This window comes from Asparagus officinalis, chromosome 8 (assembly GCF_001876935.1).
Source record: "Asparagus officinalis chromosome 8, Aspof.V1, whole genome shotgun sequence".
Lineage (NCBI taxonomy): Eukaryota > Viridiplantae > Streptophyta > Magnoliopsida > Asparagales > Asparagaceae > Asparagus > Asparagus officinalis.
The window spans coordinates 78,480,206-78,493,478 of NC_033801.1; the positions used below are offsets into that span (position 1 = coordinate 78,480,206).

General features: G+C 36.4%; 1 protein-coding gene across 4 annotated transcripts in view; it reads left to right on the forward strand.

Moving 5' to 3' along the window:
• Positions 1-13,015, forward strand: part of LOC109820297 (tip elongation aberrant protein 1-like) — a 40,043-nt gene extending 27,028 nt beyond the window's left edge. The window contains exons 6-12 of one of the 4 annotated variants that reach the window (XR_002241794.1): positions 8,794-8,955; positions 9,153-9,332; positions 9,827-10,022; positions 10,098-10,317; positions 11,964-12,303; positions 12,384-12,475; positions 12,654-13,015. Coding sequence is in view for 3 of the 4 variants with exons in the window: in XM_020386425.1 (XP_020242014.1) it covers positions 8,794-8,955; positions 9,153-9,332; positions 9,827-10,022; positions 10,098-10,317; positions 11,964-12,303; positions 12,654-12,676 (1,121 nt within the window). In the remaining variant the exon portion in view is untranslated. The remainder of the gene's footprint in view (positions 1-8,793; positions 8,956-9,152; positions 9,333-9,826; positions 10,023-10,097; positions 10,318-11,963; positions 12,304-12,383; positions 12,476-12,653) is intronic. The other 3 variants (XM_020386425.1, XM_020386427.1, XM_020386428.1) reach the window with 3 other exon arrangements.

Consider the following 13,273-nt stretch of genomic DNA (forward strand, 5'->3'; position numbering starts at 1 on the left):
AGCCAGTCCGGTCAATTTCTACAGCTGGATGTTAAGTCTCCTAATCACTATCCCAAGAGTCCTCGTCTTTCGGTGTTGATAACTGCTGAAATTTCTCCCACAAATGTAGCAAATGCTAATTTTTTCTCTACTTAGCAGCCTTAAATATTTAATATTTAGTCTCTACTTTTAATAGTTAAATGTATTTCTACAATCATTTCAGTGACAAATACATAGGGACCCTTATCTTTCTGGAGACTACTCTTTTTTTATTTAGTTGACGAAGGAACCTTGGACTGTTACTGTAGGGGTGGCAAACGGGTCGGATTGGGTCGGGTCAGATCGGGTCATAGTTGACCTAACCCGTATAAGTGTGACCCAACCCGTATAAGTGTGACCCAACCCGACCCGTTTAATAAATGGGTCAATGCGATCTGACCCGTTTATTAAACGGGTTACCCGACCCGACCCATATAAAAAATACCAAGCTTTCAATGCGATCCGACCCGTTTATTAAACGGGTTACCCGACCCGATCCATATAAAAAATACCAAGCTTACTCTTCCTTTTACAAAAAATTTTGGTGGCATTAATCTTATATGTGCTCAGATTCTAACCCCGATCATTTTAAAACTGTAATTTCACAGAATGCAACTCAAACAGATAGAACCCGAAGCACAAAAGTCAACAGGCCCAAGCCTGGATCGATCACAAAACCCACTACGGATAAGACTAAAATAATAACTTAAAACAAAACGCTCGATAACAATAATAATAGTCGCTGATGAAGCCTCTAACTCCAACAGAAGAAAAGATTGCATCTTTCACAACATTTACACAAAATTTCCGAAAGGAAAATGTAAATACTAACCATCTTCTTCTTCTGTCTCTGCGTGGTCTTGATTGGATTCAAAGCCTTAGCTGCGAGAATGGTGTCATTCTGGAACTGCATCAAAGTCGACCTATTCGACTTCCGATCGGTGGTCCCCGGCTTCCCACAAGCAGTCGAATCCCAAAGCCGCCGCCACGAACACAAGGCGGAGTGATATCGAATCTTGGCTGCGGGGTAGCCGCAGCGGTGGTGGCAATGGGGGCAGGATCTAAGGTGATGAGATCCATGAGCGTCGCCCCAGCGGAGTCCGCCATGGCTGAGCTCGAGCAAGAGCTAGAAATTTTTAGGCGCCGATGACCAGACTGGAAGTCGAAGATCTAAGCGTGGTGCTTTTTTTCGGAGCCGATTTGGGACGGTGTTTGCCCTTATACGGGTCAGGCGGGTCAGGCGGGTCAACCTGTTTAATAAATGGGTAACTTTGGGTTGACCCGTTTATGACCCGACCCATATAATTCAACCCATACCCATTATAAACGGGTCGGGTCGGGTCAGGTTGATGGGTCGGGTCATAAATTGCCACCCCTAACTGTTAGCTGGTTACCTAGGGGGAACTCTTCATTAGAGCAACTCACACAAAGCATCTCATGCAAGGGTCTTTGCCTTAATATCGGGGGCCATTGCCAGAGTGATCTGGGCACCTTACGTGGCCCAATGCAACCCAAGTTGGGGTTCCCTTTCCCAGCCCAAGACAATCCAAGTAAACATCGGGCCTTGATAACCACCCTCTTTACCAAGACCAATGTGAAGTTGGGGTTTTTGACCTCAGGACCACAGGGCACAAGGCCCCTAAGGATTCCCCATTGGGACTACACATTTTACTATACATAATTGTTTCAGTGCTTGATAGTGATTCATTTTATTCTTTCCTCCCAAGAAACTTCATCTTCATTTCTCAATATTTCTTCCTTCTTCCTACTATTTTCCCCTTCTTTTTTATCCTTCAAATGAATTACCTCTGGAAAGCATACCCTAATATTCATCTTGTTTTCCCTGTGTAGAAAGCAAAAAACTTTCAAAATCTTGATTTCCCTCTTAAGTTAACTATACTAAAGAGCAATCTAAGACTGATAGGTTGAAATAATGTTATTTTGATGATTAGACCTGTGTCATTCATTGGTGACTTGGTTAAATTTGAAATTCTTACATGACTTACGACAGAAGCTAATAATTGGCATTCTACCTACTATGTAATTTGAATAACTTGATACTAAACCAGAGGTAATAAAAACTGATTAAAAATACTCGTCAACCAACTCCAACATTTTAAAAGTTTGTATTTGATCCAAATCAAAGTTTGTGTAGGAACATCATGCAAAAAATTCCCTGAATCAACAGTGTATCATTTTCTTTGGTGTGCCAGTAGGTTTTTTGAAGGAACTCCCTCCATGCAAGCCCCATGTTACACCACCAGCATCAGCATCAACAAGAAGCCTTTATTCTAAATTTGTGGGATTTTGCTACATCCTGTTCCTCCATTCAGTTGTGTTAAGAGCTACCTCACCACCATAAACAAAAAAAACGGGCACACATTCTAGAGCCTCGTGTCACAATGTTGGAGGAATAATGTTTGTATTAGAAACCTTATTACCCAAACACTTTGATGGCAAATAGTCAGATAGGTGTCTCATCCAATAAACAGACATGATATGGATGTACATTGTTTCCTTTCAGTTCAAAGCATATGGTATTAAATATTATTGAATACTTCCCTTCAAATTGTGCTTGTTTTCATTCGTTAAAAAAAAGGATGTATGGAAGTGCATGTTATCTAGCTTTCAGTGCAATGTCTTAACTATGCTTGTGCTGGCAAGGCTGTTTGCATTTCATTAATGATGAAAGGATTAATTATATTCCAGTTTCTTGAGGTATGATGCAGTTATATGGTTGACGTTAAAGTTTCCATGTCTATATGGGTGAATCTTAAGGTTACTGATTGCAATTACATGGGTGACCTTGGAATCTGACAGCATGTTAACGCCATTCGTTTTTTGTTGATTTTGGGATTCTTGATGGATGTTAGTTAGTGGTAGGATGAGGATTATAGTTTTTTTTTGTTAGGGTTGGGATTTGGGTTGTTAGTGTTATAGCAAAGATTATTGACTAAAGCTCCATTGTTATAACTCCCATAGTCAGTTATCTTTGTTATAAGTTATAATCCAAACCATAATCCTACCCCTAGCCCTAAATCTAACACTTAAGTCTAATCAACATCCAACAAGAACTTTAGTGAGCAAAAAACAACAGCGTCAATCTGCATTTGATTTCAGTGTCCCTCGTGTAATTATAATTGGTTACCTCAAGGTTATCTATTCTATGTAGATACTCAAACTCTAGGGTCACCCATGTAATTACACCATGCCTCAGGGTCTGACTGTAATTATACCATGACGAAGGATATAAAGTTCACTTTCATAGATTAGTTCAAATGATTTGTTTACTTTATTTTTCTTTCGATGGATGAGCATAATGAGGGCTACGACTCCGCCCCTGATCTCATGGATTATGCATCATCATCATTTTTACCTCACGCCTGAGCTCATTGGTTACTACCATACTTGATTCATGACAACTTTGCATAATCGGAGATAAAGTCAAAAGCCTCATCTAATTGAAAGAGTTAGTTTATTTAGACTCGGAGATTTTTTATTTAAGTTCAGAATGAAATTTGAATTTAGGATAATTTGTTTGATTGAAGATATGAATTTGAGTCTTTATTCTATAAATGCTTTCATAAATTTCAAACTTTCTATAGAGAAAGTAATTTGATTTTTTAAAAGTCTACGAGTTGATTGCAAGTGCTTTCCATCTTGATGTTAGAGTAGAAAACCCTTCGAAGGTGTGATTCCTTATCTTTTGACACTAGAAAACTCAGGTGTGATTCCTTATCTTTTCTTGAGGGTGTGCCTCCCTTGAGAGTGTAATTCACTATCTTATCTTTTTGATAGTGACATATCTTCTTTTCTACTTTTTTTTTTAATTTTCTAAATTACTTGAGTCGCCATAATAGATCCCTATTACTTCTACGACTTTGTGTTAACTTAGGACAATACTTTGGTTATGGCTAGGTTAGATCCAGAATCTTTGATCACTGAAGCAAGACCACAAGTATATGATATTTTTAGCTAAATATTAATGATACCGTATATATATATATATACACACACACACACACATACACATACATACATACATACATATAGAAACAAAAAGTATAGGCAATAGAAGTACCTTATTAAATTTTATTACAATTGTTCCCTTCCCTCCGCATTTCATATTTTGATAATGTTGTATGATTTTCTCATTGTTTATGCTATCAAAGATATCTCTTACTTTTAAGAGAGATCTCTCTTTGAATATTAAGTAATCAAGCAATCATTCAATTAGTCATCACATGTGGTTGTTTATGATTGAGATTATGGGAGGGGAAAAGTTTAGGAACCAATGTTTAAGGGTTAGATAACCCCACTATCCCCAAAATATGTTGGCCTCTAGATGTGGCATATGACTTTTTTTTTGAAGGGAGAGCAAACCTACTTATGCTGGTGTAGTACTTAGCTCTCTATGTGGGTGTTGATTTCTCACACCGCCTAAATTGAATTTCTAGCTATAGTAGTGAATGAGGGAAATAAACATAGTAAATTGTTTCTTCGTCTTCATTATTTCCTTTTCCAAATATCATATTGATGTTTGCATATGATTGTGCCCCGTTACCACATAGCACCCTCTTTCGCTTCCCTTCCAAAAGAAGAAAAAAAGTACAGTATTTATGCTTTTGATTGATCGGATTGTTGACTGAGGATGTTTGGTTTAAGAGTCATCAAACGACTGTGTCTTGAAAGACCTATAAGTTTCTTAAGGGTATTTTAGTCATTGTATAAGTGAGGGGGTCTAGAAAACCATGTGTTTGTTGTTTAGGATTACATTTTAACCAACGAAAGGGGGCGGTCTAATAACATGTGTTTTCAGGTTCGTCTTTCTTCTCTTCATCTTTTGATAGTATATTTTCTTTTCTAGTCTTCACTCTTTTTTTTACTTCTCTCCAGTTTAAACCAATTATTGGGCTAATTTAGACCAAGTACAGATGTTATCTTCCCCCTTAAAACCATTAGGATTTCAGATATAGGTTTCTTAACCGTAAGTCCACACCTTGATCCTATAAAAGATACCTCTTTGATTTAAATCTCAGAGTTCGTCAATTGTTTTATAAATCGAAAATTTATTATTGCTGAAATTTTCTGGATTGCAAGCACTAACACCATCAATCCTTATCTATCTACTAGATATTACTTCAAATTGTCATCCCTAAAGTAACCTGACTTTCCAGAAAGTGTTCAGAGGAATAATTATTTTAGGAACCTTCTGTATGAATTTGCAAACTAATAGTCAAGGTTTTAAATATCGGATGTCGGGTTCATGTCGGATGGCTGAAATCCATATCGGATAGCGGAAATCAGGGATATATCGGGGGACATTGACTAAATATCGGATTACCATATCGGGTAGTGCGCATTTGTATAATATCATGACCTAAATGTAATCTAAGCATTCATAAATTCAATATAAGCATACTTTATAAATTCTATAGACTAAACATATAAAAAGTAAATAATATATGAATTTGGGTTCATAAATTCTTTCTATCGGGTTCATAAGAAACCCTTAAACATGAGAACGAGTCAAACGGGTTTGGGTATTTATCACTAAACCCAAACCCGATAACAAAAAACAGATCTTAAAAAAAAGTACCATATCGGTCGAATATTCAAAGCTAAAAAATAGTCCGATATGCCTGATATGACCCTGATATTTTCGATTTGGCCCTGAAAACCGATATACGAGTTGAAAACGTCACGATATGCCTGATATGACCCTGATATTTTCGATTTGGCCCTGAAAACCGATATACGAGTTGAAAACGTCCATGTCGTGTCGGTCAAGCCCTCAAACCGATATGTCGGCCGACATGTCGGACATGTCGGCCGATATTTAAAAACTTGCTAATAGTTTTATTTATGCTAATTGTAGATATAGTTATCACCTTATTTGTGTGATCTCTTACCTAATAGATATGAGTATTGCTTGCATTTCAATCGTTGTACTAAACTTTCACTGTTTCACATATGGTGATAAACTTTCACATATGGTGAGAACTATGTTGCATGGGTACAGGTACAGGTATGGACAAATGATATGGCAAATTTGCAAAAAGTAGGGTGCTGAGAGCCTGAGACACGACTATATAAATATTTATATACACACATATTATATTCTGAAATTAATAATTTATATGAGATCAATATTTTTTTATTCACATGTTACGAGAATTAAAATTCTTATAACTTTTTTATGATTTTTTTATTATGTCGATTATAAATTGTGAAAATGCTCGTTTTTTGAACTACACTCAAACGACCATTAAAATCATAGTTTGGATCCCTACGAGTTTTAAGAAGTGAATGTGAAGCAAAGGATTTATGTCCAAGAAATGTTTGAAAAATGTTCTAAGTTAAAATATATATTGTTTAACTGGGTACATGCCTGAATAAATGTATGCATATATGCCAAGCGTGTCCAAGGAGTTTGGGTATGGGTACGGGTTGCGTATGGATACTTCTTCAAGATAGAAGTACCTATGTAACATAAGGTAATAATGATGTGGAACAGATCAAATATGGACGTTGATTGGTATATTATTGAATTAGACTGAAAAAGTTGGAAAAGTCCTTTAATTTGGAAAATTTTCGCACCAAAAGCAAAATTAAATTTTAATTGATGATGATGTTTTGATATGCAATGATTAACGAATTTCTAATTTGCACGTGTACATATTATAGTATATGTGTTGTTATCAGATTATCGATGGACTAATCTAAACCTTAGATGCAGATACGCATATGAATGGCTAATTGTAGTTATATCCGTATTTCATATGGATCTATAACAAACAGTTTTGGTTGGTAAACTATTATACTAAATTAGATTTTGATCAGAATTTCGTTTTTAGTTATTGAAGTTCTTTGCACCCTGCATTATCCCTAGTGAATTTGTGTTCTTCAGATTTCTGATTTTTTTTTTGCTTTGGATGTTGGGCAAGGTTTTCGATAGAAGATATCGGGAATATAGCAGACAGATAATCCATATCAGATTGCGGATATTAGGAAAAGTATCAAAGTGCCATATTGGATGATATGTATATATAACATAATGTCCTAAATTGTGATCTAAAAATACTTAATAAAATCTCACTTAACAAAAAATGTAAATAATATATGTTTATGATCACTATCCAATTGTAGAAACTTAGGGAAAGTAACCTATTAGGGAAAATGACCTACTAGAATTTTAATTAAAATTTCATAGGACTATTTTTTGCTAAAAACATTAATTTTTTTTTTTTTTTTTGCAAACTATATTGTTTTGTGACAAGCCATATAAAAGGACATCAGCCAACATATTGACTGATATATTGGCCATGTTGGGAATCTATCACCGAAAAATTGCCAAAAAGCAGTATAAGATATTGAGACCACATCATTCGCGGCAAGCCTTATAAAAGGATATATCAGTCGATAATATTGGCTATATCAGGGATATTTAAAACAATGATGTTGGGTAATCCAGTTCATATTACTTAAATTGAATAGTTCCATGATTTATGCAGACACATAACAAATATATGTATTTGTCAATATTAATACATTATTGGTCCCAGTTTACAATTTCTGCAATTGATTATTCTGTAGTTAATACTGTTAAAGTATCTTTTGTGCACTTTAATTGAATGAACTTTTTTTTTACTTTATGTGAAAAGGTCCGTTTCTTGATATTTGCCAACCAACCCCAATTTCTTCTACAACCTGGGAAGGAAGAACTTCTTGGCTTGCATGATTAATCCAGAGCTTATACTTAATTTTAGAGTGTGTATATGATTAATCCAGAGCTTATACACTAAAACGTTTCTTGATATTTGCCAACCAACCCCAATTTCTTCTACAACCTGGAAAGGAAGAACTTCTTGGCTTGCATGATTAATCCAGAGCTTATACTTAATTTTTGTGTGTGTGTGTGAGAGAAAAATGAGTATGCTTGGTACCAAGCACAAATTTTGTGCTTGGTAGTGAGGTGTTTCATTCCCATCCACTCATTCAAATGGGGGGACCACATTCAACCCATGTGAATGTGATCCCTCTATTTGAATGAGTGAAGGATAATATGCCACTTCACTACCAAGCACAAAATTTGTGCTTGGTACCAAGCATACCCATTTCTCTCTCTAATATATATATAATATATATTTTTTAATATATATCTCTGACGAACCTGAGTCATTGGCTCTGTTCTTTGTGAGCTTGTGTTCACATTGAGTTCCTCACAAAGACAATAACAGCATTGGTGGGTAATGATTTCTGTTTGTTATTTGTATCTCATCTTAGGGATGTCAGCATAGCCATGCCATGGGGCTGTATCCATCCATGACCTTATATGTATTTGGCATTGGTTCAAAACAATATTTGAATGTTGATATTAGAATATTCTAAAGCAGTGAGCACAACTAGTGGTTCTCTGCTTAGCATCAGACTCTAACTACAGATTTGATTGCAGTGTGTCCAGAAGTCACTGTTTTCTTACTGTTTGGATATGTTTGAACATCCTTAATCCCCCACTTCCCTCTGATTTACTCTTGAAGTGTAAACTGGAATTTTGTTTTGAATGTATGTGTAGATAATGCGCGAAGGGAGTTCATGACTACACAGCCTCCCATATTATACGGGAAGATTGATCAAGTGATTTTCGTCATGGCTTATAATTTCTCCACACAATTATGTTTTTATTGCTTATTATTTCATGGTTTGAAAAGTTAATTACAGCCAAATCTGGTATTTAGACATGGAACTCTGTAAATAATTTTTGACTATGCACAGGTACTAGTACTTGGAGCAGAGTCGTCACTACAAATAAAGGGCCATCAGCTCGATTTTCAGTAGCTGGTGACTGTTTGGATGAGCAAAGTGGCATTATTGCATTCATAGGTGGATGCAATAGACATCTCGAGGCCCTAGATGATATGTACTATTTGCACACAAGTATGGAATCACCTCTTGAACTGTCTGATTGTCTTTAGTAGAATGTACCTAATATGATTCATATTTTCTTCTATCTAACATTCATGTATGCACATTCTTATTCTTCCTGTAGAAAACTTTTCATTACTTGATGTGCAGTGGGTTTTAGATATGTTAACAACTTATAATTGTTCTCTAAGGTGGCTGAATGTTACTAGGTATGAAGCGGGAAAATGGTTTAACTGAACAAATGCAAGATAAGTCCTCTGGTAGGAGAGTATTCAACATGTGTCCTGAAAATAATCTTCCAGCCAAAGAACCAGAGAAAAACAATAATGTCAACATGCAGGGGCTGAAGTCTGATCCATCCCCTTTCACACCTCTGCAAACACAGACAAGTATGACTTGTATATTGTAAAATGCTTGGTAAAGTGCAATTTTATTTCAAAATGATGATAATACTTATTAATTTCTGTTATGATTCTATTGACTAATATTGTCAAGGGTTTTATATTTTTATACTAAAAGTCTAAAACTAATTACCTTTAGGAGCATCTCATCTTGATCTTTCAGAGTTCCTGTGGAAGATTGCACCATGATATTCATCACACTTGTGGCAGTTCTTATAGCATGTCATAGTAATCTAGGATATATTATATCTTATCACTTCTAAGAAGAAAAGTGCTTAAACAGTCTAATATATTCTATGGATTTTTGGAGTACCGTATTATTATCCTGTTAAAACATCTTGTTGTATAGATGAAAGTAATCTTAGTGCACGTCCTATGTCCGTCATGCTAATGTATTGGTAAACTAGTACTTCATAGTTCATGTATTCTATGGATTTATGAAATACCATATGATTGTCCTGTTAAATGGTGCTGTTGCACAGATGAAAGTAATCTTAGTGCAAGTCCTATATCAGGTGATTCCAGTTCAGCTTTAAAGGTTCCATTCGAAGCGACAATTACAGAAGAAAATCAACATGGATATTCAATAGAAACAATCATCGATGGTAAATTGTTTCGTGGAGTGGTGTTCTCCTCCACAGCACTTCCTTATCAGGATGGTCGCAATTACCCAAAAAAGTAAGATTGTTCTCCTTCGCATTCTCCCCTATGTGGAATCAGTGATGAGATTTTTCTTTACTTTGATGGTATCAGGAGAAGGATGCGAAAAGGCTATGAAGGAATTAAACTGAGTGAGCACCAACCTTTATCAAACACTCCACGAGTCATCCCTCAGGAAACTAAAACCTCAGGCCAGGAGCAAATTACTGCTACTTATGCAAAGGGATCAGCATCAAAAGCGTCATCCACGGATATTCTCGTCATGGGTTTGACCAAGTCAACTACTACTGCTGGTCCTCATCTCCCAAATATGGTTAGTTTGCATAACTTTGCACTCACTTTCTGATCATGGTAGTATTTCGTTGTCACCTACTAAATGAGAAGAAATGGAAGAAACACATGATCATAGTACTGCTCATTGCTAGTAGATATGCTGACCTTCTTCTAGCAATATATATTATTCGAGAGATTTTGCATATATTGTGCGACTACTGTGATTTACTGTCTCAAACCTACAGCCATGTGGAACTTGATCATCTGTTGTTATCCTCACTTTTGTGGCTTTGGAACCAGTCTGTTGTTTCCCCTCGTCTTTCATGTGTCGATAGCTGCTCACCAACTAACTCATACTGATAATTTAGTTGCTACTTTTTGCTGCCGGAAAGTTCCACCCGGTCATTATTGGCTGTTGTTAGGGGTGTCTTGCATCCATTCAAGCTTGAAGGAAATTTGGTACAGAAATGGCATGAAACAGAAACTTATTAAGCTTTTCCCAGGATACTACTGAGGGTTGCACCTTTAGAGTCGTGCAGATCCAGGTGAATCTGCTTATCTGTCTCTGTCTGTGGGCTTTTGCACCCAAGAAGCTAGTTATCAGGTGAGTCAGCATGCAAATTTACTTCAATGGGTTGTCAGCGCAATTCAACTGTTCTACCCCTACTTTTAATTGCAGCCAAGGGTGAATCAGTTTCCAACAGTAGTATAGGATCTGATATCTCACACAAATTGAAGGTTGAAGCGGAGTTTCCTTAATCCAAAAGGTCATGCCCTTTTAAAATGCCTTCTAACCGCTTATCCCCAGTAATTTTGCCCCAGAAGCCTGTTGACATTAAAATTTGTGATAGACGCATCATTTACTTTAGATAACCTTGACGCATCATTTACTTTAGATAACCTTATTAAGTGCCTGCTTCCAGTGTTAATGATATCCTTTTGGATGAGTTCGCAACATAATACTGCAATGCTTTCATCACTCAAGGCGGTAAGGGAAGAACCAAACTAATAGCATGCAAACAGGAAGTAACAGAGTGTATTGTTCCAATACGGCAACTCATTTTTCTTCCTCTCTTCCAGCCCACAAGGCTGATGTCTATGTTAGTATCAACCCCATACAATCTTTAGCTATACTGTAGAGCAAAGACAAAATCAAGCTAAAAGCCTAGCATTTAATACCTAAGGTGCCATAGTTCCACGAGCAGGCAGGCAAAATAGTTCTCCATTCATAAAAACCTCTCTCAGAAATGGCTCTTTCTCATCCTTACTGCCATGAAGAACTACAAACACTAACAATGAGCCCAGAAACTCTCTCCTCGATTGAACTCCAACAACGTAATATAGGTTAAATTAGATTTTTGGTGCATAAAGGCAGGCTTAGAGCAGAGTTCTAACTAGACTTGCTTGAAAATAAATTGCTTGGCATTTCAAAAACAAAGTAGATGCATGTTGGATTAAGCTTGTAGATCATAAATACTGAATAAACAATGGATTAATAACGGACTGCAGGGATTTTCATGTTCTTCCAATTCAAGGTTATGGCTTCAGATGGGTAATTTGTACTTGTGACTTCATTTGCTGTCACATCTGTAACTCCGTATTATTAGTATGCTTTGACGACGACATTAGACTGCATTTCTAGCCAGATCCTTAGGTCTGAATTATTATTCTTTTTGTTTTTCGCAGGCATCAGAGAATGTGGAGCCACAATTACATTCATCAAGAAACTTGGAAGCTGGATTTCAAAATATGGGGTCATTAAAAAGCCCTTTTGCAATAATGATAAATGACTCAAAAAAATCATATGTATCACCAGTGAAAGATCTGACAACTACCCAAATCATGCAACCATTGTCTATGCCATTAGAAACTCTCAAGATTGACTCAGAAAAACTGGAGATGTCGCAAATGCCGACAGAAGACTTGAAACCATCACCAGTGCCATCTGAAACCCTGAAAGATGCTGGCATCTCTGATGAAACGCCTGCTACTGATAAAGACCAGCACCCTGATCTTTTAAGCCAAGGTGATCTTTCTCTTCTTGTTGCCTCTTTTTTCTAATTTTCTTCTTCCTCAAATAATCAGGCCCTGTCCTGTTTCATACAGGCATGTGATACTAATGTTTCCCACAAGCCCCTCCCTATGCTCATAATTTGTCTTGACAGGCAGTTGACACTAAGTCAAAGAATTGACATTAGGTAATCTGCTAGTATAGAAAAACTGTATTCTCTCTCTCCATGGAGCATTTTTGTATTGATGTTTGATAACAACTCCTTTTCCGTGGAAACTGCTGGACTGAGTTATATAAATAAGTGTGCAAGTTAAATTTATACCACTATTAACTTCAGTTTTGTTTTCTTCTCATTTTTTCACCAGGATATGGTGTAGACCGGTTCTAATTGAGCAAAAGGATTTGGAGGAAAATAGAATTGGTAAAAATCGAGTAATCGACAAAGTGACTCGAGGTGCTTGTCAGAACAGCAGTTCTTTCTCTATGCGCTTCATGCTGGGAAAGAATTTGCTCTCTGGAGCCAACTAACTAAAGTTTCATCCAGAAGTAGCCTGTTATTATTTAAAATCAGACTTTGTAGCATGTGGGTTCGCCCTGTTGTGTTTATGCTGTGTATTTGCATAATAGAAAAGAGAGGAAAGAAATAATGCAAGTCAGCAAATTGTCACGATCTTCTGTGGATCTTTACTTCTCAATATATTTCTCCATCGTTTTAATCTCAACTTCATGTATAGATTTTATGCTATCTTCTTGAAACAGTTGCAAGGTATGGACCTATGTAATTACTTGCACTTTGGTACGCAGCTTACACCATTTTAATTTTGATACCTCAAAGTTGCACCTTTTTAAATTGAACTTTGATATCCCAAAGTTTTGTTTTTGACACTTTAATAAGCCCCATGTTTGGGGTATCAAAGTTAAAATGTGTGAACTTTGGGGTGTTATAAAAAATGTAACTTATGGGTACCAAAGTGTATATAGTCCT